This window comes from Raphanus sativus, chromosome 5, assembly GCF_000801105.2.
Source record: "Raphanus sativus cultivar WK10039 chromosome 5, ASM80110v3, whole genome shotgun sequence".
Lineage (NCBI taxonomy): Eukaryota > Viridiplantae > Streptophyta > Magnoliopsida > Brassicales > Brassicaceae > Raphanus > Raphanus sativus.
This window is the reverse complement of record NC_079515.1, coordinates 32361129-32388692: the sequence shown is the minus strand read 5'-3', so window position 1 is coordinate 32388692 and position 27564 is coordinate 32361129. Positions and strand designations below refer to the sequence as shown.

Here is a 27564-nt window from a genome sequence, read left to right as displayed (position 1 = left end):
AAAAAGATATAGCTGACTCCACGTTGATCAATTTCACTAGAATCTGCCTGATTAACCAACCCAAAACAATCGTTAAATTTATTTTTGTTTATTACTGTCAACATTATATATGACTCAACTTAAGCATATAATAAATATGAATTTGCGTGTTTGGTATGGTAATGGTTTCATGCCGCACACAAATTACATGGCTCACGTTTCTGCTGAACTAGTATCTCATCGCAGGTTTCTCTATAAATACGCTTCAATTATAAAACTCAAGTCTCATATATCTTCCTCCTCACTTTAAATCATATATACTCAATAATAACAAGATTGTGTAGTACTTTGTCAGATAAAGAAATGGCGAAGTTCACAACTTTCTTCTTCATCGCTTCCCTCCTCCTCTGCTCCACGCTAACATACGCATCAGCCCGGCCCATTTCAACCTCCGTTGATGCGGAAGAAATCTCCGTTGAGGTCTCTCAACAACACCCTCACTGTTCTTGTTGTACACTACAAATCATTTATATTGTACACAAAGTTCTTAATAACTATGGTCGAGATACAATATACTCACGTGTTTATATATTTTTGTTATGCGCAGAAACTAGAACAAGAAGAGGTAAACTGTGAAGGTGTTGGAGAAGAAGAGTGTGTCTTGATACGCAGAACTTTAGTTGCTCACACTGATTACATCTATACCCAAAACCACAATCCTTAAATGATTAGTTACTTTATAATCTTTTGAGTAATTCCGGTAATGATATTGTGTCATTGTAATTTCTTTATTATTAGTCAAACTTCATCACATTTGTAATCATCGCTGCCACTTAATATGAATATACTTGCGTTTTGATTATTATTGTGAGAGTTAATTACCAAGTAGTATTATGTGAATATGTTTTCATCTTCATACATAATAAGTTTTGATATTTATTGAGTCTTACTGCAACCACACAATCTAATTAATCTCATCCCTTCATTACTTTCATTTTCTTGTCTTAAATGAAAGTAGCTGACTTTCTTGTGGAAATAAATTCCCTACTTTCATATATCACCAGTTTTTATTTTCATATCTCTCGCAAATGCATTAAAGATAATAAAAGCATACACCTATCAACTAATGACACATCTCCATCTATGTATGTGTAGACATTCATACTTTCAGATCATTGTGTGGATGTTAAAAGTATAACCACAAACTTATCAATAACTAGATAGGTCAATAACATACACATGTTTTTAGCAGATTTTTTCTCCTTCCCTGTTACAATTTTTGTAACAAAATTCTTCACGAACTGGTCATATGTTAGTGAATGTTTATTGGAAAAAGTTGATTTTTTTTTAACTTAATTTCATATTTAAAATGCAGAAAAAAATAAAATTATACAAACCTTTCGGCTAGTGTTTTTTTGCCCAGCCAGCCTAGTTAAAGCCCAAAGTAGTTTAATTACCCAAATCAAAGATACTAATTGCTCTTAGAGAAAAGAAGTTAAAAGTCGGGGGAGTTGAACGTCGATGGTAACGAAGCTTCTCGACGGAGGTTCTGAAGAGTCATGCAATCCACTGTTGCATCATTTTTGATGAGAGGCGAGGGCTCCTTTCACGATAGCTCAGTATTCTGTCTCTTATTTGACGATCTATCAGCCGGATCAACGCGTCAGGAGATCTGAATGTGTTCCGGTGTAGACGACCATTCCTTTCCTGTCAAGTCCAAAAGATACAACTCTGCCAGGTAAGTAAGATTAATCTTCCTCTCCAGTTTCGGCTGTTGTATGATTGGAGTTGAGTTGTGATATCATTCCATGGTTGTTGAGGAATTAGGCCGCAACGACGAGCAAGAGGCAACCACAAGCTCCACGAATAGGGGCAGAGAAAATAGAAATGGTCCCGAGACTCTGGTGATGAGTTACAGAGCAAGCAAGTTGGTGAAGTTTGAAGCCCCCAATTCAACAATCTGTCCCGAGTAGGACAGCGGTTCAAGAGAAAGAGCCAAGACAGAAAAGAGTGCTTAGGAATACCTCCTGCAATCAAGATAATATGAGACCAAGGAACCGCAACGCCCTGACCAGATAGAATTCCATACACTTGACCAGTGGAATAAGTTGTGTAAGTGTTACCCTCCAGTTCCCATTCATAATAGTCATCTTCTGCTGTGAGTTCTATTGTTGTAAGGAGCACATGAAGCTGTAACTGTTTCTCCGATCTTGGGTGTGGCAGGATCCAGTGGTTGTTCCTGTAAAGAGAAGCCAGGGTTGCGTTCTCTCGGATACCCAGAGATGAGTTCGAGTCAGTGGCTAGGAAAGTTCTCAAGGAGCCCAATTCTGACCAGTTATCATTCCAGAAACGGCAAGTTTCTCCATTCCTTACTCTAAGTTTGATCCAACCAAAAATCTCACTTCTCAGTTTGAGTAATTTATTTACTAACCATGAGTTCCTTGTGCTCGGTTTCACTGTCCAGAATGAGTTGAGATCTCCGTCAAGCACCGTTTCTGTAAACCACGCAACCCATATGGATCCAGCTTCAAAGAAGAGCAGCCAGATCAGCTTTAGTATGCACGCCTTGTTCCAAAGGTCAAGATTTCGAACTCCAAGTCCTCCTTCAGTCTTCGGTTTTGTTACTATCTCCCAACTAACCCTTGCTGTGTGACGATCATCGATGTTTCCTTTCCACAGGAACACACCGCAGAGCGAGTTAATCCGTTTGATGCAAGCTTTTGGTAATACGAAAGATGAACACCAGAAGTTGGTTATTCCAGCAATGACCCTCTTAATGAGCTGCAGGCGTCCAGCAAAAGATAAGGCTCTTACACTCCAAGAGTTGAATTTTCCTTTCACTTGCTGGATTAAAACTTCACAGTTCAGTAATGTAAGCTTTTTTGTGCAGAGAGGAACGCCCAGATACCGAACCGGTAGTGAACCTTGCGGCATTCCAGTAGTGAATTGGATAAGGTCGCGTTCTGCATCAGTTAGGCCCGAAGAGAAGAACGAAGACTTCTGGACACTCACAGCGAGACCCGAGCGAAGCTCAGATTCCTTGAGTACCTGAAGTACAGCTTGGAGAGACTGGAGGGAGCCGTCCAAGAAGATCAGAAGATCATCGGCGAAGCAAAGATGAGTCATCTTGGCAGAGTCACAGCGCATATGATATTTGAACTTCAGTTCTCTTGCAGCCTGGTTAAGCATGAGTGATAGGTTGTTGAGAGCAATAACAAACAGATAAGGGGATAAGGGATCCCCTTGGCGCAGTCCCCTTCTACCCTTGAAGAAACCGTGTACGGCTCCATTATAGCCCAGTGAAAAACTCGTAGTACAGACACATGCTCTCAGCCATCCAATGACCTTCTCAGGTAAGCCCACCCCTTCTAGACAGTTGAATAAGAAATCCCAGGATAGAGTATCAAACGCTTTTGCTATATCAACCTTGATAGTAATTCTTGGGGAACCTGATCTTTTGTGGTATCCATTTATCAGCTCAGAAGCCAAGACCGTGTTCTCAACTAGCAACCTCCCTTTCACAAAAGCAGTTTGGTTAGGGACAATGAGCGAAGATAGGATTGGTTTCAGTCTCTTAACCAGGAGCCTAGAGATAGTTTTGTAGACAGTGTTTAGGCATGAGATAGGTCGGAACTCAGTGATAAGAGAAGCACCAGGCCTCTTTGGCACCAGTGTTAGGATTGTCGCATTAGCTGCAGTCGGCAGATATGATGAAGTGAAGAACTGTATGATCGATGCAACAACCTCAGAGCCTACAATGTCCCATGCCGCTTTATAAAATCCCGACGTTAACCCATCGGGGCCTGGAGCCTTGTTTGGGTTAAGTCTCAGTAATACTCTAGATATCTCTTCACCTGAAGGTGGGAGGAGCATAGTTTGGGCTTCCTGGAACGATATCACGTAGAGGTTAAGGGACTGGAACCATGTTGGAGGAGAATGAAGTGGTGATGGAGGTAGCAGTAGAGGGCCAAGAATAGACTGAAAGTGGCGAATGGCATGGGATGACATTTGCAGAGGATCTAGTATCACTTCGCCCGATGGGAGATGGAATGATCTGATGGCGTTAAAATTCATTCTAATTTGGACCACTCTAAAGAAGTAAGCAGTATTCTGATCTCCCTCCTTCAACCAATTGATTCTTGATCTTTGTTTGTAATAGCTTTCTTCTATGCTCCTTAGGAATTGCCACCTCTGAAGCAGTTCTTTCTCCTGTTCAAACAGCATTGTGGAAGGCGAGTTGAGGGATTGTACCTGCACAGCTTGTAACAAACAGTTAGCTTCACTCACTCTCTTTTGAATTTGTGAAAAATTTTCTTTGTTTAAGCATTTTAACTCCCTTTTAATCTGTTTTTGCTTCCAGCACAGGTCGGAAAGATTAGTCACTAGGCTTCCGGCTTCAGTCCACGCTTGCAAGACCACTTGGTGAAAGTCAGGGTGTTTTGTGAGGTAATTATAAAATCTGAAAGGCTTAGTTCCTGAAGAGGGAATTTTAAAAGCTAGATCAACAAGGCATGGGCAATGGTCTGAGAAAATAGGTGGCAAGAAGTTAGATGAGCAGTGGGGAAAAAGGTGAAGGATCGGGCTGGTGATAAGAAGGCGGTCTAGTTTTTTGGCTATAGGGTCATCTGGTTGGTGATTGCTCCAAGTAAAGGTAGGGCCTTGGTATCTCAGATCATAGAGTTCTAGTTGAATCAGACAGTCACGAAGCTCAATCATTTTTGGAGTCAGAGAATTCACTGCTGGAACAGAGTGCTCAGCAGGATGCAAAATTTGATTAAAGTCCCCTCCTACCATCCAAGGAGCTGAGTAGAGATCAAGCGACTGGTATAAGTTCAGAAGATCCACCCACAGGTCAGTGCGCTCACTCCTTGTATTTGCAGCATATATGGCAGTATATATAAACATTGGTGAGCCTGGGATCCTGACTTCACAGGTTAGTGACTGGCGGGTTTGGTGCAGAACCTGGACTAAGACAGAGGGCTTCCATATCAGGACAATTCTACCATCATCATCGCACGCATGGTTAGAGGTATACTTCCACCCATTGCAAAGTTTACCCATTAAGTAGCTTAGATTAGGATCTTTGATATGGGTTTCCAAAAGAGAACCGAAAATAGGCTGGTGGCTCTTAAGCCAATCACAAAAAGGCTGATGTTTGTTCGGGTCATTTAGGCCTCGGACATTCCAAAAAAATAGTTTACTATACATATTTAAAGATTTTGATGCCCCTCGGAATGAAGAGCATCTTGAAGTGGAAATAGGTTTTGAGGAGGAAACAAAAGGCTGGTCCTTAACAAAGCTTATTCTTTTATCGATATTAAACCAAAAACCATCTTCATTGGATTCCCTTTCAAGTATGGAAGAAACAAAATTAGAAAAATACTGCCACTAAGAGTTATGGAAAGGGGTCAAAATCAGATCACGAGGTTTTAAAATCGAAAAAGAAAAAGATATGGAGAAGAAACAAGGGTCGGTGACATATTTATTTATGGTCCCTTTGTCTTTGTCTTCTCTTGTCCTCGTGTGTAAGGCAAGGCGTTGACAACAGAGATATTAAATTAAATCATACAAAAAGGCTTTTCAATGGGCCGAAAAATTAATTTCTTTAAAGTATCGGGTCAAGCCCATTTAGAAGTAAACAACGTGATAAACTGAACATGAACGAAACCCTTTAGATTTTAAGACGGCGACCGGATAGTTGCGCGAGCGGCGGCGATTTGGTTTCGATCTGAAAGGATGTTTCGGAGGAACAGGTTCTTGTCTCTTCCGATGGTGGTTGGAGCTGTTGTGTAAGTTCTCGTTTAATTTTCACTGGTCTCCTCAGCTAAATCTGACTCTTGCTTGATAAGATCCGGTAGATGATTACTAAAGGTTTATCACTTGAGTGATAAGTTAGATTGCGTATCATAGTTCCTTGAAAGCCCTTAGGTTTTGTAAGAACGGATCTGAACATTGTAAGCTTTCACTATTATTAGTCTGTAGTGATCTGAATAGGTTTTCGAATGGATTGTTCTGCAGAATTGGTGTTGTTTCGGGTAAAGCCATATTCGGGCCACCACTTGATCAGTACTGGAAGGAGAAGCTCGAAGGAGAAGCTGCTGCTAAGGAAGCCACTGAAAAGAGCTCAGATTAATTAAAAGCCTTTAAAGGAGCAGAGTGTTTTGTAAATCACAGACCATAAACTAAAGAGCTTTTCTATAAGGAAGCATTGTTTCATTGTATGATGCGATATAAAAGCCAGAAAGTGTAATAATGATGTAAGTGCCTTGCGTATTACGTTTTGTTGTTTGAAGGAGAATGATAAAACCCTATAAAAGCCTTCATTCTTTTTTTTCTTACTTCTTCTTCCTCGTAGTAGAAGTCAAAACCTTTTTGTTGTTATGAAGGTACAGGTTTGTTACTTGGAAAGTAATTTAAAAGTAGACATTCTCATCCAGATATATTGTATAATTAAAGAAACGAAGTAAACGATATGTTACATTCACATCATACAACACTTTGCATAAACCACTTAGGAATGTACATGAAATTATGTCTAGAAAATAGAAATAGATGTTATTTCTAAGATGTATCTAACATAGATATACATGTGTACTGGAGTTATTCTTTCCTTATTCTTTGTTATGCAGGACATCAAACAACACTATACAGTCTCTAGCAAATGTTTTATTTGCATAACCAACAACTTTTGACCAGTTGCACAAACCATTAAAAGAACTATAGCTTCCGCTTCAGAATTGAAGTCGGATGAATAGAGAGAATTTGTCTAAGCAGTTGGAGGCACTTCATTATATAAATATCAGTCAACCCACGCTTGCTCTCTGAAAAGAATATATTCACCACGCATCTATCAAACAGCAATACACTGAGCTTTCTGCGAGTACATTTTGCATTGATAGCTATTCCGGCCTATAAATCATAAATAATGTACCTAAGAAGCTAGCTAAATGCTTTTTCAAAACATTTTATCAATAAGAATGATATTGTATAGTGTAATTTCTCTGTTCTGAAGATGAGAACATTCCTTATTTTGCATAATTTCCACCCTAGGGATAACATGAAATTTTTCTTTCTCATATTGCTTACACAGATTCATCAATAATTGAACATTTCAAACCAAACAGTTTTATTGTACCTCATTACTTTAATCATACAAATGATTTAAACGTTGTTGTATTAGGATCCAAAGGACTGGTAACCATGTTTTCCTTTTATTTCACAGTAATTCAGTTTGTTGTTGGATTATAATTAAGTAGAGAACAAAATAGTGACAAAAAGAGAACACAATAATGAATGTTAATCTAGAAAAGAATAGTAATACTGTTATATAACTAACTAACTAACATCAAAATTAATTTTATAAAACGTGCTTTCAAATGGTATAACCAAATAACCAACTGACACTTGACCAGAAAAAAAGAATAATTTTGTTTACAAAAAATAAAATAAACTGTATAAACTTTGATGTACACATGGAATGGCTTATATTGTATGATTGGACCACGTTTTGTATGTAAACCAAAACCACATCAAAACATTCATACATGTATACTATATGCTCTGTTCAAATTTCCATAGTAATGTGACTAACGAGTGTAGAAACTAGAAAGTGCTGTAGACGAGATTTACGAAACTGGCCTGAAATGGAAGCCAAACACGTGGACAGCTTGTTTCTTGCGATTCTGAAGAGTCGAGCCATCACGACTCTCAACGTCCACCTATAATGCCATGTGGCTTTATAATTTTTATACGTGGCATATCTGGTGTTGGCTGGATAAAACACATAGATCATCTTGCAGATTTATACGTTTGATTCTCCTTCTCGTATCTTTGTTTTATTTTTTATTTGCAAGTTTTGTATGAATTTTAGGTGAATGTGGTGCTCCGTAATCAGCGTCGAGCAAATCCAAGATCCTAATGAGAATCGACAGGCGTCTTCCGAATTTATCCTTTTTCGTTTAAAACTTCAAAACAATCGAAATAAGAACATTTAAAGGAAGGTTGACCCCATAAATAGCATTGAAAAGAAATATTTGTACTTTCAGTGAATTTGTTTTAATTTTCATTCATTCATAATTACTTTCTGTTAAAGTCTGATAACATAAAACGCGGTTAGCCGTACGAGGTCAAATAAATTTTGTTAGGAAATTAAATTTTATTTTCCAAATATCCCAAGATGGTAGTATAAAATGTAGGATGTATGTGTATACACATACAAGAGTAACAAGACATGTGATAAATAGATACGATAATGAAACTTGGATTTTCGCTTCTCTCTTTCTCGTCCACCAACAACACAAGTATCCCTCCTCTTTTATAGCTAAAGAAGAATTATTCACTATTTTCCTCCATAGAATCTCTCCATTTTTAGGATTCTTCTTCTTCCTCCATTAGTCTCTGTTGAATCAGAACCTCAGCACAAAGGTATATCTTTCTCCCTTCATTTTCCTTTCTCTTTTTGTCTTGAGATTCTTGAGAAAAAGAAAACAAGAACGAAAATTTTTCTCTCTGGGGTTTTCAAGACAATTCGTATTCAGTTTCTCTCGTATTTATCTGCACAAGGATTTAGTCTCTGTACATTTTTTTTGCTTAAACTAATGAAGACAACTTTGGGTTAGACTTCTATGTTCAGGTATTTATTTTTCCAATGCGAGTTAATTTTTGTTTGTATTTCTTAAATTATACGAACAAGTCTTCTTCTAAAGCTAAATTTTATCGCTAATCAAACAAAACTCCGTAAGCTTAATTTATTTTAGAATAATTAGCCTCTTAATGACTTTTAATAATTAATCTTAAAGTGAAAAAGGAGATAAATACTTATGAAATCCGAACCCGAAGATACTGGCTGCTTTCTTATTTATCTTAACTTTAAAACAATCATTAACCTTTTATTTGTTCATTAGTTATACATTACATATCGTTTACTTCGTGATATATATACAATTGCGGTTACATATAAAAAATATATAAGGAGTAAATACACAGCTCGCTCTTCGCATTCCTCCACTCAGAACAGGTTTATGTGTTATTTATACATAGGTCTGAATTTCGAGAGCCAACCAAACAATATTCGCGGTGAATAACAAGATGATGGAGATAGCTTATCAGCCTCGGATTGATTCCGAGATAGAATCACTCGTCGAAAGAATCAACCCTCCCAGGTTCGTGCTTTGTAGATTCTCATCAATTTTAAACCAATCAATCATTATGATGATAATCCTATTGTGTTAATGCTGGTTGCTTGCGTTAATTAGTGTTTGTGTAGACAACGACTCAGACCCTGATTGTACACTTGTTAAGGTATTCTAAAAGCTCTGGATGATTTTTGCTTAATTATTAATCCCTTTAAGCTAACAGTGAATGATTAATTAACTAGTTACTCCTAAAATCTTAATTGTTCACGTGTGTTGGTAAATATATAATCAGGTAGATAGCGCGAATAAGTACGGGATATTACTGGACATGGTCCAGGTTTTAGCTGATCTCGATCTCGTTATTTCCAAATCTTACATCTCATCTGATGGCGACTGGTTCATGGATGGTAAGTCATCAGCATCTTCATCATCACATGTCATCATGGTGGACCAACTATATGAAAATAACATCTGAAATATCTCTCTTTGTTAGTGTTTCACGTGACGGACCAACTCGGGAACAAGCTCACAGACCGTAGCCTGATTCTCTACATTCAGCAGGTTAAATAATAACTAATAACATTTTTTTATAATCGTAATTGTTTTTAGTAGCTATATTTTTTTCTTTATTCAGGCAATATGTTATAGTAGAAAGGGAGGTATCACAAAAGAGATGCAGAGTAATCTAAAACGTGAAGTGCAGCAGCGACACGTGTCAACAGAGCACACGGCGTTTGAGATAACCGGAATTGACAGACCGGGTCTACTGTCCGAGATCTCAGCCGTACTTTCCGACATTGGATGTCATGTGACTGCAGCTGTTGCGTGGACCCACCACGAGCGAGCGGCGATGGTGATTTATCTAGAAGACGGGTTTAACGGTGGGCCCATAATCGACCCAATAAGAAAGGCCCAAGTGAAGGATCATCTGGACATAGTCATGGAGGCCCATCAAAGAGTGGGCGATGAGTCTCGTGTCGTCGTGAGTGTGGTCGAGGCTAAAGGAGCTCCGGTCGGATGGGCCCACACCGAGCGACGGCTTCACGAGCTCATGTACGCTGAGGGAGACTACGAGAATTGCTTTGGCTGCGACTGCTGCAGTGGAGACAGGTGTGTTTACGTTATTGTCTGGTAATAAAAAGTATATCGTTACCATATAAATATTTGGTTTAGTTACATGCCATATTAAATGCAACAGATGTGATGCGTTGTGGAGGGGAAGATGCGAGAGGATACACGTAGCGATCGAAGCATGCAATGGCTATTCAATGGTGAATGTAAAGTGTAGAGACAGACCAAAACTATTGTTCGACACGGTATGTGCGTTAAAAGAGTTACAATTCGTTGTGTTTCACGCCGTCGCCGGGGCTAGAGGCTCGACGGCGGAGCAGGAATATTTCATAAGGAAGAAGAACGGGTGCACGTTAGAAACGGAAGGACAGAGGGAGAGACTAAGGCATTGTTTGGTAGCTGCGTTGTCGAGACGCGCTTCACGCGGGTTCAAGATTGACGTTCGGACAAAGAACAAGATGGGGTTGTTGTCGGATGTGACGAGAACTGTGAGAGAGAGCGGTTTGTCTATAACGAGAGCAGAGATGAGTACTCAAGGTGAGAATGCGGTTGGTTCGTTTTATGTCGCTGGGGTGAACGGTGGTGAGAAGGATGCGAATGCGGTTGAAGCGGTTGTAAGAGAATTGGGTGGGGTGGTTGTCTCGGCGGTTAAGACAGTTGGGATGGTGTCTACGAGGTTAGGTTCGTCGAGTGATGTGGAGGAGGAAAACAGAGCTAAGTGCTCGATTGGGAGAATGCTATGGTCGAAGTTGGAGAGACTGTCGACGTCGATCAGATCCTTGTGAAGGGTCTAGTTAGTAGACGTCATCTCTCTTTCTTTTTTGACGGTTGTTCTCGCGATTATCATTGTATATATAGCTGAACTAGAAATGCTTGTTTGCAGAATCAAATGTAATTAAAGGATTGAATTTAGTTTTGACATATCACATAATGAAACTGTGACAATTGGCTCAACCAAATTACATTTTCATTGTTCTTTAAATTTTCGCTCAATAGAAGACTGTGAAGAGAAAGGAAGCAAACTAAATTTGGTTTCAAAATTGGTCTCGGAGTTTAAATGTTAACAAATTATACTTTATTATTTTCTATTTTTATACTTATATTTATATAAGATATTTTAGTTTTCGGTTTCAAATGAGTTACAAAATTACATATACAAATAAAATATTAGACATTTTTGTAAATTTTACTATTGTTTAATTTAAGGATGTTAGTGGAAGATATATTTATAATGATTATTAGTTTTCTAGAATATAATGTTATTAGTTTATAGATTCTCACATTTTTATTAGAGTTTAATGTTATTGCTTTGATGATTTTATAATTCTTTATAAAATCATTTGTTATTTCAAAAGTTTAGATTTTAATAATTTTATAAATCTATTAAAAAAAATTATTATTGAAAGTAGTCCTTGTATTCTTGAAAATTTTACAGAGTATATCCTCTAGTTACTTAAAATCATTATGATAATTTATTTTTATAGATTTTCAGAATACATCAGACAATTTCCCAACACTTTCTAAACTTTACAAATTAAATTTTCAAATTAACAAATTATATATGAATCTAATTCCAACTGGCACCCTTTTAATGTACTTAGACTAATTTATATTGATTTCAATTGAATTAAAGTAATTTAGCTAATTTAAAATGGTTTAAACCTATTTTAATTGCATAAACTGAATTTTTTGAAAAATTCATGGTCAATCAGATTGTATATTAAGTTAAAAATTTAATAGATTCGATCAAGAGAAAAAACTTTTAATAAGAAACATAAAATCTGATGTTTTACATCAAACTCGGCCCAATAGTTTTTGGTTCGTCGGTTTAGAGATCTTTTTAAAGTTTAGCTAAAAATGTTCGTAAAGGTAAAAACAAACCAATTAAATAAAATTAAATCGAAATAAAGAAATTTAAATTTGATCATACCGAATATATCGAATAAATGTCATACTTAAAAATCAAGGTATATAGATATATCTTGATATATAAACCTACTAAATTTAATAAATCAAATAAACGATCAATTAAAATACAATAGTATAATTATATGTAAGTTATATAAAATAATTAATAATATATACATAATTTATTTTATTGATGTGAAATTTACATTTAAACTGTTGATATTAATAATTTAATAATTAATTTTAAGTTAAAAATCATGTTTTATATTAATAAAATTAAATAAAACATAAATTTTATTTTATTAACAAATATATGTGCTAATACTTAGTTATTTATAATATTATGGATTACTAATTTTTTTTATTTTATAAAAAATATAATTATTAATTTAATATGTTTATTAGCTGTTTTAAATAATAAAAGAAAAAAGAAAAAATAGACTATTTAAAATTCGAAATATCTTCATGTTATATAAAAGACGCTAAAGTAAAATTCATAAAATATTTTTCAAAATAAATAAATTTATAATTTTTGTATAAAAATAAATAAATCGAAAACCAACAGTATATAAATTGAACTAAAGTAAAGTAAATGCGAATTTAATATGATAACTATTTTTTATAAACTTAAATACCAAAAAAAAAAGAAAAAAAAAAACGAAATCGGATTTAACACATGTTTATTACAGTTAAGCCAAATCTGTTCCGGTCCGGATTTATAAATTCCGCTACACATTATTACAGTTAAGCCAAATCTGTTCCGGTCCGGTTTTTTTAAATTCCGCTTTACAGAAACCTAGATTAACCCTAATAATCTTATATATCCGTCGTCGCATTGTATTTCGATTTCGAAGAAGTTAAAAACCAAAAAGTCTTTCTCCTTTGCCTTAAATCCTAGGAAGAGAAACCCTTTCTTTCATCTCGGCGTTAATTTGGATTTCAAAGTCAAGAGACAAGAGTAGTGAATTTTGAAGGCGGCGCGGCGAATAAGCAAAACCATGGCGGATTTGGATTCGGAGCAGCAATCATCCGAAAAGAAAGAGATGAAGACGGAGAAGAAGAAAAGATCCAGAGACAAAGCGAAGATACTAAAGCAGCTAGCAGTGGAGGCCGAAGAGCAAAAAGCAGAGAAGAAAAAGAAGAAGAAACTAAAGCAGGAGGTTGCCATGGAGGATGAAGAGACCGAAGCAATTAGTGAAGAAAAACCGAAGAAGAAGAAGCAGAAGAAAAAGAAAGCGAAGATCGAAGAAGAAGAAGAAGAAGAAGAAGAAGGAGACAAAGTGGAGGAGGAAAGTAGTGGAAACGGTATAATGACTAACGAAACGTTTGAGTCATTGGGGTTATCTGATAACACTTATAAATCTATCAAAGAGATGGGTTTTGCACGCTTGACTCAGGTAATTTATGATGATGATGTCTTTGTATAATAGCTCTAAAAGATTCAACCTTTTATTAATATACAAACTACCCCTTTTGTTGCAGATTCAAGCTAGAGCAATTCCGCCGCTGATGATGGGAAAAGATGTACTTGGAGCTGCCAGAACCGGTTCTGGAAAAACCATAGCTTTTCTTATACCCGCTGTAGAGCTTCTATACCATGTTCGGTTTACTCCTCGCAATGGCACTGGTGTTATTGTCATTTGTCCAACTAGAGAGCTCGCCATTCAGGTCCTTAATTTTTTTTTTTTTCGATACTGAACTTTTCTTTTCTGTCAAGAGTGATACTCAAAATAAAACTTTTTTTAATGTTTCAGTCATATTTAGTGGCGAAAGAGCTTCTTAAGTTTCATTCTCAGACTGTGGGAAAGGTTATTGGTGGTGAGAACAGAAAGAAAGAAACTGAGATTCTTGTCAAAGGTGTTAATCTGTTGGTAGCTACCCCTGGAAGACTTCTCGACCACCTTGAGAATACTGATGGATTCGTATTCAAGAACTTGAAGGTAACACACACAAAAAAAAAACTCTGATTTTCAATTTTTGTGTATAAGTGTATTTGGTTTTGAGTTAATGCAGTTCTTATTATGTGTTGAATTTGTTTCAGTTTCTTGTGATGGATGAGGCTGATAGGATACTGGAACAGAACTTTGAAGAAGACATGAAGAAGATCATTAAGCTTCTACCAAAGGTATTTTTATTGCTTGCATACTGTGAATTAACCAATGATTCAATAAGGACACAATGTCTAAATTTTTATTTGCTACAGACAAGGCAGACGTCACTGTTTTCCGCCACACAGACTTCTAAGGTTTGTTTTGTTTACCTATCTGTATAGTTCCTTATTAGTAAAGGCTTATTAAGATTGGTTACATTAAAAAAAAAACAAACAGGTTGAGGATCTTGCTCGTGTGTCACTTACATCACCTGTTTATATCGATGTGGATGAAGGAAGAAAAGAGGTAAAGCAGATTATCACTTTTTCTTCTTCTTTTATCTCGAGACTGGTCTCTTTTTTTTTCATTTTTTAATGGAAAATTGAAAAATGTAGGTTACAAATGAAGGCTTGGAGCAAGGTTACTGCATTGTGCCGAGTGCGAAGCGGTTACTCTTCTTGATCACCTTCTTGAAGAGGTTTCATGGGATGAAGAAGATCATGGTGTTTTTCTCCACTTGCAAATCGACAAAGTTCCACGCGGATCTCTTTCGGTACATCAAAATAGATTGTCTCGCCATTCACGGAGTGATGGAGCAGAGCAAAAGGACTTCAACGTTTTTCCAGTTCGTTAAGATGGAAACTGGTCTGTTATTGTGTACTAATGTAGGTGCCCGCGGTCTCGACTTTCCACATGTGGTATGTTTTCTTATCACTCAACATAATCTTATTAGTTGGTTTTGGTCTTTTGATTTGGAATATTGTCTGCTTGTTTTAGGATTGGATTGTGCAGTATGATCCTCCAGATGATCCTACGGTATGTTAATTTGTTACTCATATAGGGATAAGAAAATCACTCTGATGTATCTCTTTTACTTTAAAATATTTAGGAATACATTCATAGAGTAGGTAGAACAGCTCGTGGAGAGGGTGCAAAAGGGAATGCTCTGCTTGTCCTAACTCCACAGGAGTTGCAGTTTATTCAGTATCTCAAGGTAATTGTTTCAGTCACATGGGAAAACTTGATGACCTTGTTGCACAGAGTATAACTAACTGAGTGAAAGAATGTGAATTACTGCAGGCTGCTAAGATTCCTGTCATAGAACATGAATTCGAGGAAGAGAAGTTGCTCAATGTGCAGGCTTTTCTGGTAAAACATTTGGCTATCTCTGAAAATTTTGTTCACTCTACAATTAAGAGTATAGAGGTTTTTTTAACTAATGTTTTTTTCTTAATTGCAGGAAAAGACGATATCTAAAAACAGTGCATTGAGCGTGTCAGCAAAAGAAGCATACAAGACTTACATAGCAGGATACGATTCTCACTCTATGAAAGATGTCTTTGATGCTCGCGGGCTCGTTCTCAAGGTAACCACTGCTACTATCTAGTAGACGTTGCAGATCTGAGTAAAGCGAAAATCATTACTTTTTTTCTTTCTCTGCAGGATGTTGCGGCTTCGTTCGGTTTCTCATCACCACCCACAGTATTGCTGAAGATACATCGTGGAGGAGACGGGTACAGGAGCAAGAGAGAACCTGTTAATAATAAGTTTAACAGAGCTCGTGGTGGTGGTAGAGCTCGTGGTGGTGGTAGAGCTCGTGGTGGTAGAACTAAGTTCGAGAGGTACTAAGTAGTAACGTGACAAGACAAGAGAGACCAGTTTTGTCCCTGATACACTTTGGGAGTCATTTGTCACTCTTTTTTTCTCTTCTTTTTTTGCATTGAAACATGTGCATTCAGTTACAATACTTTGAATCCAGGATCTAGAGATCAATTTCTTATTAATTTGCAATCTCAATGATAAACCAATTCTGCCTTATATACAAACATTGGATTCTAACAAAGCCCTCGTATGAGTTTTCATCGAACAGATTTTTGATAGACTTGAGAGATTTTATGTTTATATAACCAAAAGAACACTAAGGTGGTCATTTGTATTACATTTCCTCGACATCAAGACAATGGTTTGATTCTTTTGTTCTCTTTTTACCTGACCTGCGTTGCTGTCTTATATCTGTACCCAGTCTGGTGAACTAGAGTTAGTAGATCTCTTGGAACTCACGGGTACGTCTCTTTCCTCGTCGTCATCATCTTCTAGATCACTGAATGATACATCTTCTTCGTCTTCACCAAGAGGATGCTTAGTAGTTACTCCTCCTTCCATGCCGCTCACAGCATCTGAACTCTCTTCATCGTTCAACCAATCATCTGCGTCTTCTTCTTCTTCTTCTACGTCCTCAGCTTGCACATTGACAAATCTAGATGAAGAAGAAGAATCAGTTGATGAGTTTCTTTCTTCAATGACAGATTTGTCAACGACTTGTATCTCCTCCTTGCTCTCAATTGGGTGCTTGTCTGTCTCAATCTCCTGTGGATTCACGGTTTTACCTACCAACGACTCCTGCGAAGGATTGTAAGGCACGGTAAGAGGTTCAACCACTGCAGCGTTAGCTTCAGAACTCTCTGCTGCTTCCACAGGTGCTCTGTTTGATTTCTGTAACTCGTGAGATAACATTGCTCTTGCTTCGAGTACCTTTTTATGAACACAAGAATCACATCAGCTAAACTTTACATAATTACATCCCGTGAAACCTGAGATGCTACTAATTACCTGAGGAGTGGAGAGAAGCAAGGCATCGTGTTGGCTGAGTTTAGGATGCAAAAGCACAAAGTAAATCATCCAGAAGCAATTCTCACTCATGTACTCAGGGCAAAGCTCAATCCTCAAAGAAGCAAGGCTCGGTACAAGCCTTTCAACAACCACAGCATGCTCGTGCTGATCATCACTCATTTCAAACTCTGAGAAAAAAACATTAAAGCATCAAATTCAAACAACCTCAAAGATCTTGAAGCTCTAATACTTACCATCAAAGGTATCATCATCATCACCATCAGGTAAAGGAAGATCCAACCAAGTATCAGGATTCATCGCGAGATCCCTCACAAACGCAACTACCTCCTCGTTCACTCCGATTGCGTCACCGTAACCCTTCGGATCCACTCCTTCTGAGCCCAACTGTAAGAAATTCGACGCTAAGTTCTCAGAGAGCTTCGAAATCCCAGTCCTGAACCTCCCTCCGATCTCCGCGAAATCGTTCCTAATCCCGGCGATCAGATCCTCCTCCTCCTCCTCCTCCTCCTCCTCCTCCGCGTGATCTGATGGACTCTGAAGATTCCTCTCCCCCTGGAGATCCGGAGATGGAGACGGTTGCGAGAGGAACGAAGCTACGCCCCAGAATTGGCTTCTCAAGGTCTTGGTTAGCTCCGAGATGTCTTCCTTAACTCCTCGAGGAGACTGTGACTCCGACACCGATTGATTCTGAACGGATGACTCACCGCTAGGCCGTGGCTTCTCAACATCGTCGTCGTCCTCGTCGAGCTTGAGTGAGTTCGCGATGGATCTAGCTAACCAAGCCATATCTGAATCTCTCAATATCTCTCACACAAGTTGCGATCGTGATCTTTTTTACAACAGCTCCAAAGCAAAGCAACCTTCGTTAATATCTTTAACATAATAGATTACCAAAAATATATCAAAATATACAACTTCGTAAACATAACTAAACTAAACTGAAAACGACACCGTTTACGTAATTAAACTAAACATAATTACTACTGACGGTTAATACTAATGGGCCTAGGTAAAAGCCTAAATAGGTGAGCATTAATAGTTTTTCTGTTTAGGTGTTCCATTCATTTCTGATTAGTTTTTCTCCTGCTATATATAGACTGCTGCATTCGCTTTACCTACACTTGAGAGGTTGCTGTTCTGTCCCAAGCGAGTCTTTGCAACTAGAATTCTAATTCTAACTCCAACCAGGGAGTTGGCTGTCCAGTAAGTAGCATCACCGAAACAAAAATAAACCTTTACTGTCTTTTAATTCATATCTCCTGAAAGGCTGGTTTGTATCTTTTGAATGTGTTGCAGGATTCACGGTAAAATTCAAAAGCTTGCACAGTTTACTGGTATCAAATTTGGAGACTATGGGTACAAGGCCGGATTCGGCTCTTTTGATTGGCAAAGTACTAAGGGAAAAGATTAACACTAATCCGTGAGGAGGCCTCTAAAGGATTAAGGATTTTGTTGAAGAGTACGTGGCTTCACTCTCCGTTAATTTTATTCAAGGTTAGTGCTTACTTCTTCCCCAAGTTTATGTCTTTTTCATGTTAGCTACTGATGCCAATCTTGATGATGATGATCGAATTTGGAAGATAGGTTTTAGTTGGTTTGTGTTGTATTTTTGAAATAGCAAGGGGGACATGTTAGCTAGGAACAGGTTTGGCATGTTAGCTAGTGATGTGAATCTTGGTGATGATCGAATTTGGAAAATAGGTTTAAGCTGACTTGTACTTGTATTACCATAATAGCTAAGGGACTTCGCTTTTTAAAATCTAATTTAAGACGTTTTTTCTGGTCAACCCTTTGTAAACATTATTACTTTTTTTTAGAAAAATCAAGTATTTTTAGAGGGAGATTCTATGTTACTATATTGATAATGAAAATTTATGTATGATTTTGGAAAATAAATAGAACATGACATCTTGTCATTGATTGTTAGAGATGTTGTATTTTATTTGGTTTGACACTTGTGAATTGTGATCACTTAATTTTTTTTTATCAATTTCGCAATAAGTAGTTTTCTATTTTAATTTTTACTTTAATTTTCTTTGTGTTCTTTTGCTTTTTTTATTAGAATTTTTAAAAGGATTAAAAATATTTTATATTACTTTATTGAAAATGATTGTGTAAATAACGTTTATAATCAATCACTTGATTTTTTTTATCAATTTGGTAATGAACAGTTACTCCTCTTGTATTTCAACGTTATCTAAAAATCAACGTTTTAATTGTTTATTACTTGAATTTTTTTTTTGCTTTTTTGTTTTCGTTTTTTAAACTTAAAACTATTTTATATTGAAATATTAGGTGTAATTTGTTTTAGCATTCTATCATTGATATTGATCACTAAGAATGTTATGTTTCATTTGTTTTGATATTTATAATCACTTAATTTTTCTTTATCAATTTCGTAATCTTTGTATAATAAAAAAATGTAATGTAATCACTTAAATATTCTTCTTACTTGGTTTTTATTGTTTTGTTTTTCCTTAGTTCCTTTGCTTACTTGTGAAATCATCCCTTTCTAATAACTTAGCTTTGCAACACAAGTGAAAGAATTCAGACAAACGATGTTAAAGAAAATCACAAGTCTGAGAACCATCTTCAGATTTCAAAATCTATTTACGTTCTTCATTGTATGCATTTATTCGACATTGCGTCTCAAATAGATTGTCGAATAAATAGTCTCTCTATAATTGGACTGTTCGTGTCAATTTACATTTAGAAATAAACATTGCGTCTGAATAATGTAAAACTACACAGCTTCAATAATTCATCGGACCATTACTTTGGATTACAAGCAAAAGTTTAGCAGTCAAACCAACTTCAACTGCTAAAGATAAACATTCCTCATAAGCTAATTTGAAGACTGACCCAAGAATCGAAATTGCTTAGGCAGTCCACTTCTCATAATATCCTGATATTCTCATCAGTAACCTAAAGGTATTAGGAACAGTGTTAATTATCGAATCTTTCAAAGCATTCGTCTACCAAACACGAGGAATCCAACACGAAGGAGAGCTGATTCCAAACACTGTGGACTTAACCCATGGCAGCACATCAACCAACTGAGGCACCGCTTCAACACTAACCATCAAGCTTTTGACTTGTTCATGAACAGAGATCGATTTGAGCAATGTCTAAGCAGGGGAAACTCCGTTCTGTTGTCTCCTATCTTTAACTACTCTCATCAATCTAATTTCTAAACCCTTTCTCCTCCACTGGCCTTCCAATAAGTTTGCACAGTCGAGTTTGGTTTGGATGGAACCATCATTCAACATGACAAGATATCAACCATCAACGAATCTCTAGCTGGTTTGTATGCCTCATTGCATCAGTTCAGCTTTTGACTTCTATGAACTATATTATCGATGGGGGCCGGTTATAATCGGAAAAGCATATAAAGTCTTGATATGTTAGCATAGCATTTATTGCTGACATCTCAAGTTGCCTGCATAATGAATCCGTGCAGGACTTTCTCTTTGTATAGACTAACTTTAAAGTCGAACGTAATATTGATTTGACAAATTGGTTTTGATATTGAAATTTGTATTACAATGCTAAATTCAAGTTGACTCTACCCAATCTTGTATTTCAATACGCTTTTTCTTCAAATAAAGATTTCACTCATTGTAGTTTTCATGATTTCATTAGTTTACAAGGAGATATGAAACTTGGTGTCATATCTCAATCCATCTTATAAACTATTATTTCGAGATTTATTTATATGATAACGTGTTTAAATGACATAAGGACGACTACTTGGCAATTGCTATCTAACCATTAATCTCGCCACCACGATTAAGCTTGAATGGATAAATATCTGCAATGATTCTTTTGTCGTTCTTTATATCTATAATACTTTTTTATTAGCTTCAACACTCTACGATTATGTATTTTAAAAATATCAGAAACTTGGCTGGATTGCTGGAATTGCATCTTCAACCTCATTTTGACGTAAGCAAGGTCTTAAACAAAGTAAAAATCATATCGATATATAGTTTTTCTAATAAGATAAGTATCAATAAACTGTAACATCCAACTAGATACATTTATAATACCCTTTTATAATATTTATTTCCGTAATGAAAGGTACATTTATAGCGATCTCCTACCATGGACGACATCGCCTCTCTCTCTTACATAATCTGCTTTCATTTCAGTCTCCGATTTTTCATTTCACTTTTAAGATCATGAAAGCTAAAGAGATGAAGAAAGAGAGAACCATATCAAGACTGGTGAAATCTCCGGTTCGGTTCTTGATCATGGCACGTGACGCCTACATACGTAGCATGACATCATGCTCCGTCGGTTTCATCACCGGTGGTGGTGGTGGCTCCGGCGGATTCGGTTTGCCGGCGGGTAACTTTCGAATCTGCGAAGCACCGAGCACCACTCTCCCTCGTAGCTTCACACTTGATACGTCAACGACGACGGGGACACGTGAGCGCTGCCGGTTTGTCTCGGACTACTCACGCGGCGGTGGAGTCGGAGAAAACAGGGCTGGGACGAGACGATCGTTGGATCTACGGAGAAACTATAGCTGTATGGTGATGGGAAAGATCGATGAAGAGAAGGCTTGTGATGAGTTTGAAGAAGAGGGTTTGCTGTCTGTGTCTGATCGATTCAAAAAACGAAAACTGTGTGGTGTTTTTACTATTTGTCAACGATAAAAGGAAAAAATGATAAATCACTGGTTTCGTATTTCTTGTTGGGATTTGATATTGCGTGCATATAGATTTCTTTATTGTATAGAAATTTCAATTTGTAGAATCGATAAAACCTCTTCAACTTTTATGTTTAATTTCATATTCTTCGGCTAAAATTTAGTTACATTTACGATATTTTAAGTTAGGTTTCAACTAACAGTATAGGTAAAGTATTATCTGGGAGACAGATGAGAATCATGAAACGAAGGTCAAACAAAAAATGTTGTTTCTTTTTCCCTAGTTGTTAGGAAGTCTTTCACTCTTACCATTTTCTCTCCTCCTTCACACGACACCAACGTCAACGTACCAAATAAAATAAGCAAACTCTATCTCGGGGTGTGTTTACTCTAAAATACTAACTCTCGGTGGGGAAAACAAATAATACAAAAGTATAGGGGTGAAAAATAAAATTTTTGAAAAGTTGCACATTAGGGGGATCGGGGGACGGAGATTTCGCCGCCGAGTGAGTGAAAGCAATATTGGAAGATGCGACGGCGAGAAGAAAAGCGACGGAAGTTACACGAAGCTATTATTCAAACACTGTATCCTCCTTCATCTCCCCCGTCTCCTTCCTCTTCTCCGTCTCCGGTATTTTCTCCTTCCATCTCTAATTGGTTTTAACTGTTTATTATGCCATTGTTAAAATGTGTGAGGAGTTTCAGGTTGCGTTTGATGACGAACCGTTCGATGTAACACTCATAAACCCAGGTACGACCTATTATGTAAATCTTAACATGATCTAACGTTTGATACATCGGGAGTTAATAAACACTCACAGTCGATTTTATTCAGAGGATTACGTGAACATTAATTCATCAAACCACAACGACAACGACGTTAATAAAAACGGAGACGATTCAGAAACAAAACCTAGTCGAGCGCAGAGGAAAAGGATACGAAAGAAGATGCTCAAAGAGGAAGCAGCTCGACGGAGGAAAGTGATCGGACCTCTGCTTCCGACAGAAATGATTGATAGGCGTGAAGACAAAGAAGAGGCAAGTTGCGTACAACCTGCTCGACTAAATGCCCAAGAGGAAAAAGGTACGGCTTGTTTTTTTTGACTTTCGTACATATCTAAACTAAGATATCATAAATATCTTCTATACGAAATTGAGACTGACACCAAGGGTGTAGGAAAGTTTTGACTTTATCCAGAATCTAGATAGCTCAAGTTGTGGCATTTGTTGAACTTTTTGTACAATCATTCAAAAGCCAAAGTCTCTTTCGTGTAATAACTACATTGCGTATTTGACTCTGTGTTTTTTTGCAGAAAAAGTGAGCTTTGACGGCAATGATAAGACGAAAAAGGTCAAGAAGAGAAGAGAGGCAAAGAAACTGGCGAAAGAGAGTTCTAACCCAACTCATACCTCTAAAATTTCCTAATCAGAGTGAAAAAAACTAAACGGATACTTTATGTAATTTCACCAATAACACAAGGGTACTTTACTAAATAACTAACTCTTCTTCAAATTACGTTTCTACCCTTAAAAAAGGGTTACTTCAGTATTACATAGCAAACTCTTCTAAACCCTAAAACCTCAAAAGTTCTTCTTCTTCTTCTTCCCTCCGCCTCAAATCGATTAATCGACAAAAATGGCGGAACTAAAGCTATCGGAGAGCCGCGACCTAACGAGAGTGGAGCGAATCGGCGCGCACTCACACATCCGAGGCCTAGGCCTCGACTCATCCCTCGAGCCGCGAGCCGTCTCGGAAGGAATGGTAGGCCAAGCGAAGGCGCGCAAAGCCGCCGGCGTAATCCTCCAGATGATCAAAGAAGGCAAAATCGCCGGCCGTGCCATCCTAATCGCCGGCCAGCCGGGAACGGGGAAGACGGCGATAGCCATGGGGATGGCGAAATCCCTCGGGTTAGAGACGCCCTTCGCGATGATCGCGGGGAGCGAGATCTTCTCCCTGGAGATGTCCAAGACCGAGGCTCTGACTCAGTCTTTCCGCAAAGCGATCGGGGTGAGGATCAAGGAAGAGACGGAGGTGATCGAAGGAGAAGTCGTGGAGGTTCAGATCGATAGGCCTGCTTCTTCCGGAGTGGCGTCCAAGTCAGGGAAGCTGACGATGAAGACGACGGATATGGAGACGGTTTACGATATGGGGGCGAAGCTGATTGAGTCTTTGAATAAGGAGAAAGTGCAGAGCGGGGATGTGATTGCGCTTGATAAGGCGACTGGGAAGATTAGTAAGCTCGGGAGGTCGTTTTCGAGGTCTAGGGATTATGATGCGATGGGTGCGCAGACTAAGTTCGTGCAGTGCCCTGATGGTGAGTTGCAGAAGAGGAAAGAGGTTGTGCATTGTGTCACTCTTCATGAGATTGATGTCATCAACAGCAGGTCAAAGTTTTAACACTTTTTGACTATGTTAATGTTTTCTTGTGATTAAATGATTGGGAATCTAGTTGAGATGTGTCACACTTGAGGTTACTATATGTTTTTGTAATTGTTATGATCGATGTTTCATTTTTAGAGATCACTTTAGTGCAGTGAGCTAGCTAGATCAACCTTTGTAGCTATGTATCTAAAGACATTTTGTTTGTGGTATTGTTAGTTAAGTGACTTTCTTTTTTTTTTTTGTTGGTGAACAGGACGCAAGGGTTTCTAGCCCTTTTCACTGGAGATACTGGAGAGATCCGATCAGAAGTTCGTGAACAAATCGACACAAAAGTAGCGGAATGGAGAGAAGAAGGCAAAGCTGAGATAGTTCCTGGCGTTCTCTTCATCGACGAAGTCCACATGCTCGACATTGAATGCTTCTCATTCCTCAACCGAGCCCTCGAGAACGAAATGTCACCGATCCTCGTCGTGGCAACCAACCGAGGAGTCACGACGATCCGCGGGACGAACCAGAAATCACCCCACGGGATCCCGATCGATCTCCTCGACCGTCTCCTCATCATCACAACTCAGCCTTACACGGACGAGGACATAAGGAAGATCTTGGAGATTCGTTGCCAAGAAGAGGACGTCGAGATGAACGAGGAGGCCAAGCAGCTTTTGACTTTGATCGGACGTGATACTTCTCTGAGGTATGCGATTCATCTGATTACGGCCGCTGCGTTGTCTTGCCAGAAACGGAAAGGGAAAGTCGTGGAGATTGAGGATATCAACAGAGTTTATCGATTGTTCTTGGATGCGAGGAGATCGATGCAGTACCTCGTCGAGTATCAGAGTCAGTATATGTTTAGCGAACCAGTCGAAGCTGATGGAGAAGAAGAAGACGAACAAGATGCTATGCAAATCTGAAGATTCCATCTTTGTTTGCCCGTTTATTATCTGTGCTATGTGGTGTTATCGATCTATTATGACTCCGGGTCTCTTTTTTTTTTTTTTGGTCAACTACTCCGGGTCTCTTTTATGTTTGGTTTCTTTTCAAGTTGTAATGAATGTTTTAACTATGGATCGTTGTAGTAAGAATTAGATTTTTGTTTCGTATCCAATATGGTATGTAACTTCAAATTACTTCTTTTTTTTAAGACTGGCCCGTTAAGATCTTTAATGGGCTTTGAAGTCGAGCATTAAACGGGCATACTGTGTCTTCTGCATGCGCAGTACATGTATGCGTGTGTCGTGTTTACACTTTTACTCTCTACAACTTTGACACGCATTCAGAAAATTTAATTAGGAGTGTTGTCTTACCAGACTTCATCGGTTTTTGGTGGCGTGTTTTGGTGTAACGAATTTAATTTCTTGGTCAGTCAATTTGAACTTTTAATTTAGTGATAATTTACCCAATTTTATGAAAACGTGTTTTTTTTTTGTTGTATAACAAATACACTTGATGGATTGCCTTAGTTTTGTGTCAACGATGATTAAATACTTGACACGTCCAAAAAGTTCTGATTAGTTTACAAATCATCATATATACACTCTTAGATTAAAATGTTGAATAGCATTGTAGATACTAAAAACTAAAAAGGGAGTCATTAAATTTTACAGTCGGCGTTATTTATAAATTAGATACCAAAAGAAAAACACTCTGGTCAACTTAATATAATACAAGAGATTGAAGCAATCAATTCACTGGTTGCGATATGCAAGATCCTTCCTAACATTAAATTAATTTTCCCATAAAACATAACAATATGTCATTATCAATAGAGATCAAAATATAATAAATAGTTCCACCACCACCCTCTCTAATAAGCCCCCAACCTCTTTATTTAAGTGCTGTTCGTTTAGTTGACGCAGGGCGGCAGCGGCTGCGACAGCGGCTATTTTTTCACAAAGTTTGTTCGTTTGGTTGACGCAGATACCTGCGGCTGCGGCTGCGTCTAGACGCTGCGTCAATGCGTTAATAAAATCTGGACGCCGATAAAATCAGCGGCTGAGACTTAAATTCTGCGTCTATCTACATAATTTACCATTTTGTCCTTAAAAAATTTAAGTATTTACATAAAAACCTTAACCTAATTGACGCAAGACGCAGCTCTCTCTCATCCCTGACGCAACCTCGAGCTCTCTCATCTCCATCTCAGGCAGACCTCGAGCTCTCCCATCTCCATCTCATGCAGCCACGAGCTCTCCCATCTCCACGCCTCGAGCCCTCTCATTTCCATCTCCGACGAAGACCTCGAGCTCTCTCATCTTCAACTCCGACAAAGACCTTGAGCTCTCTCATCTCTATCTCACGCAGCCACGAGCTCTCTCATCTCCAGGCCTCGAGCTCTCGCTTCTCCATCTCACGCAGCCACGAGCTCTCTCAACGCCAAGCCTCGAGTTCTCTCTTCCCCTCCGATTTGGGTTTCAAGCATCGTTGAGGTAATTGTCTCTCGTCTCTGTTTTTGTGTTTCATATGAGTTTCTGAGAATGGATTTTGGATCCAAGATAAGAGAATTTGTTCTGATGGGAATGGTTTATTTATGCTTTATTTCATAACTAAGACAAGAAGAAGCTGATAGTGATGGTCTCTGTTCTAAAACATTTAGGATATGGAACGTGTTAATGAAATAGAGTTTCCACATTCTGATTATTTTAATCTCTGATGATTGTTTGATGCTACAGAGTGGTCATGCATTGTGCTGTTAAAGGCAATCTACTTTCATTCTCATGCTCTTTACTGTATTGAGATTCATGTGACTGGTTTCATACGACATTCATGTGACCTCCTTGTCATCATCATCGTATATGTTTTTGTTTCCACCTCCTTTGCTTTTCTAAGCTTGAGATTATCATGGGTTTTGCTTTAAACCGATTTTAAACGTGCTTTGGGCATGACTCAGGTTGTGGAAAGTTCAGATGTTGTATCCAAGCTTGTGAAGTTTACTGAACAAAGCAAAACCATGAAGGAGATGTTTGGTCTGGCCTTCACGCATCCTTCCTTGTTGACATCTCAGAAAGCGCATGGTTCAAGTGTTTTTTTGCAGGTTATTGCTGGTGTTAGTGGCAAGAAACATAGCTAAATACATGCAATGATTTTCCCCTGTTTTCCTTACATTCAGATTCTCTCTGTCTTTAACTCATTCCATTCTCAAATGAAATATGCTAAGATCTCATGTTGTTTTTTACATAAAGGCTTGTGTGTAAAGTACACTGTTCAATCTTTTTATCACATGTATTCGGTTCTTAATGACCAAACGAAAAGCTTTAAACTTTTGTTGCCACATGAAAGTGCACATACATACATCACAAAGATATTAATTTACATTATGATGAAATTGCTAGTTTTACAAACACTCTTAATAGCTCTTTTACATCAACTTGATCCTCAATAGGTAGACCAAAAGATGATCAGTATTTGCTTGTAAATTGTAATGCACTTGAACATATATGCTTATGATAAATATTTTGATATATTATAGTTTTAATTTAGCTTATGATTTATGAAAAAAAAATGTTGTTATATTTATAGACTATATGTATTATTTAGCTTTTTTGTGATAAATTTGTAAATTTGACTAAAAATTTATGATAAAAATGAGTTGTTAAATTTGTAAATTTGACTAAAAATTTATTACCAATAAATTATAATATTTGGATAGATGTAAATATATTTAAACTATATTTTATTTATTTAAAATATAATTTTACAAATTTAAACTACATGTTT

The 27564-nt window shown here is 37.6% G+C and overlaps 6 protein-coding genes and 1 long non-coding RNA gene across 9 annotated transcripts; 6 read left to right on the top strand and 1 right to left on the bottom strand.

Annotated features, from left to right (window-relative positions):
- The first annotated feature begins 259 nt into the window (after positions 1 to 259).
- LOC108861755 (phytosulfokines 5-like) lies at positions 260 to 844 on the top strand. The gene is made up of 2 exons (XM_018635704.1): positions 260 to 459; positions 587 to 844. Exons 1-2 carry the CDS (start codon positions 343 to 345, stop codon positions 701 to 703), a joined length of 234 nt encoding a protein of 77 aa, XP_018491206.1. The 5' UTR covers positions 260 to 342; the 3' UTR covers positions 704 to 844.
- A 7338-nt stretch (positions 845 to 8182) lies between these two features.
- Positions 8183 to 11152, top strand: LOC108856349 (ACT domain-containing protein ACR1). The gene is made up of 7 exons (XM_018630126.2): positions 8183 to 8403; positions 9019 to 9140; positions 9234 to 9279; positions 9406 to 9520; positions 9607 to 9674; positions 9748 to 10223; positions 10312 to 11152. The coding sequence occupies exons 2-7, from the start codon at positions 9067 to 9069 to the stop codon at positions 10967 to 10969; spliced, it is 1437 nt and encodes a 478-aa protein (XP_018485628.2). The 5' UTR covers positions 8183 to 8403; positions 9019 to 9066; the 3' UTR covers positions 10970 to 11152.
- A 1715-nt stretch (positions 11153 to 12867) lies between these two features.
- On the top strand, positions 12868 to 15990 carry LOC108862658 (DEAD-box ATP-dependent RNA helicase 27). 2 transcript variants are annotated; one of them, XM_018636864.2, is made up of 12 exons: positions 12872 to 13489; positions 13575 to 13760; positions 13847 to 14032; positions 14134 to 14217; positions 14296 to 14337; positions 14420 to 14488; positions 14578 to 14880; positions 14960 to 14998; positions 15072 to 15176; positions 15263 to 15331; positions 15423 to 15548; positions 15626 to 15990. In XM_018636864.2, the coding sequence occupies exons 1-12, from the start codon at positions 13091 to 13093 to the stop codon at positions 15809 to 15811; spliced, it is 1794 nt and encodes a 597-aa protein (XP_018492366.2). In that variant the 5' UTR covers positions 12872 to 13090; the 3' UTR covers positions 15812 to 15990. The 2 variants fall into 2 exon arrangements, with proteins under 2 accessions (XP_056842343.1, XP_018492366.2); XM_056986363.1 differs by having other exon boundaries at positions 12868 to 13489; positions 14134 to 14337.
- LOC108862659 (uncharacterized) lies at positions 15980 to 17711 on the bottom strand. The gene is made up of 3 exons (XM_018636865.2): positions 17047 to 17711; positions 16793 to 16980; positions 15980 to 16714 (listed from the first exon to the last, which is right to left on the bottom strand). The coding sequence occupies exons 1-3, from the start codon at positions 17597 to 17599 to the stop codon at positions 16190 to 16192; spliced, it is 1266 nt and encodes a 421-aa protein (XP_018492367.1). The 5' UTR covers positions 17600 to 17711; the 3' UTR covers positions 15980 to 16189.
- Positions 17712 to 20873: 3162 nt separating this feature from the next.
- LOC108863360 (uncharacterized) lies at positions 20874 to 23030 on the top strand. Of its 2 annotated transcripts, XM_018637755.2 has the most exons (4): positions 21808 to 22098; positions 22173 to 22218; positions 22303 to 22551; positions 22781 to 23030. In XM_018637755.2, exons 1-4 carry the CDS (start codon positions 21997 to 21999, stop codon positions 22891 to 22893), a joined length of 510 nt encoding a protein of 169 aa, XP_018493257.1. In that variant the 5' UTR covers positions 21808 to 21996; the 3' UTR covers positions 22894 to 23030. The 2 variants fall into 2 exon arrangements, 1 of the variants encoding a protein (XP_018493257.1); XR_008934424.1 differs by lacking the exon at positions 22781 to 23030 and having other exon boundaries at positions 20874 to 22098.
- A 10-nt stretch (positions 23031 to 23040) lies between these two features.
- On the top strand, positions 23041 to 24950 carry LOC108863359 (uncharacterized). The gene is made up of 2 exons (XM_018637754.2): positions 23041 to 23852; positions 24104 to 24950. The coding sequence occupies exons 1-2, from the start codon at positions 23104 to 23106 to the stop codon at positions 24759 to 24761; spliced, it is 1407 nt and encodes a 468-aa protein (XP_018493256.1). The 5' UTR covers positions 23041 to 23103; the 3' UTR covers positions 24762 to 24950.
- A 765-nt stretch (positions 24951 to 25715) lies between these two features.
- Positions 25716 to 27308, top strand: LOC108858802 (uncharacterized). The gene is made up of 2 exons (XR_008946168.1): positions 25716 to 26276; positions 26738 to 27308. It is a non-coding gene; the product is annotated as an uncharacterized LOC108858802 (long non-coding RNA).
- The last annotated feature ends 256 nt before the right edge of the window (positions 27309 to 27564 follow it).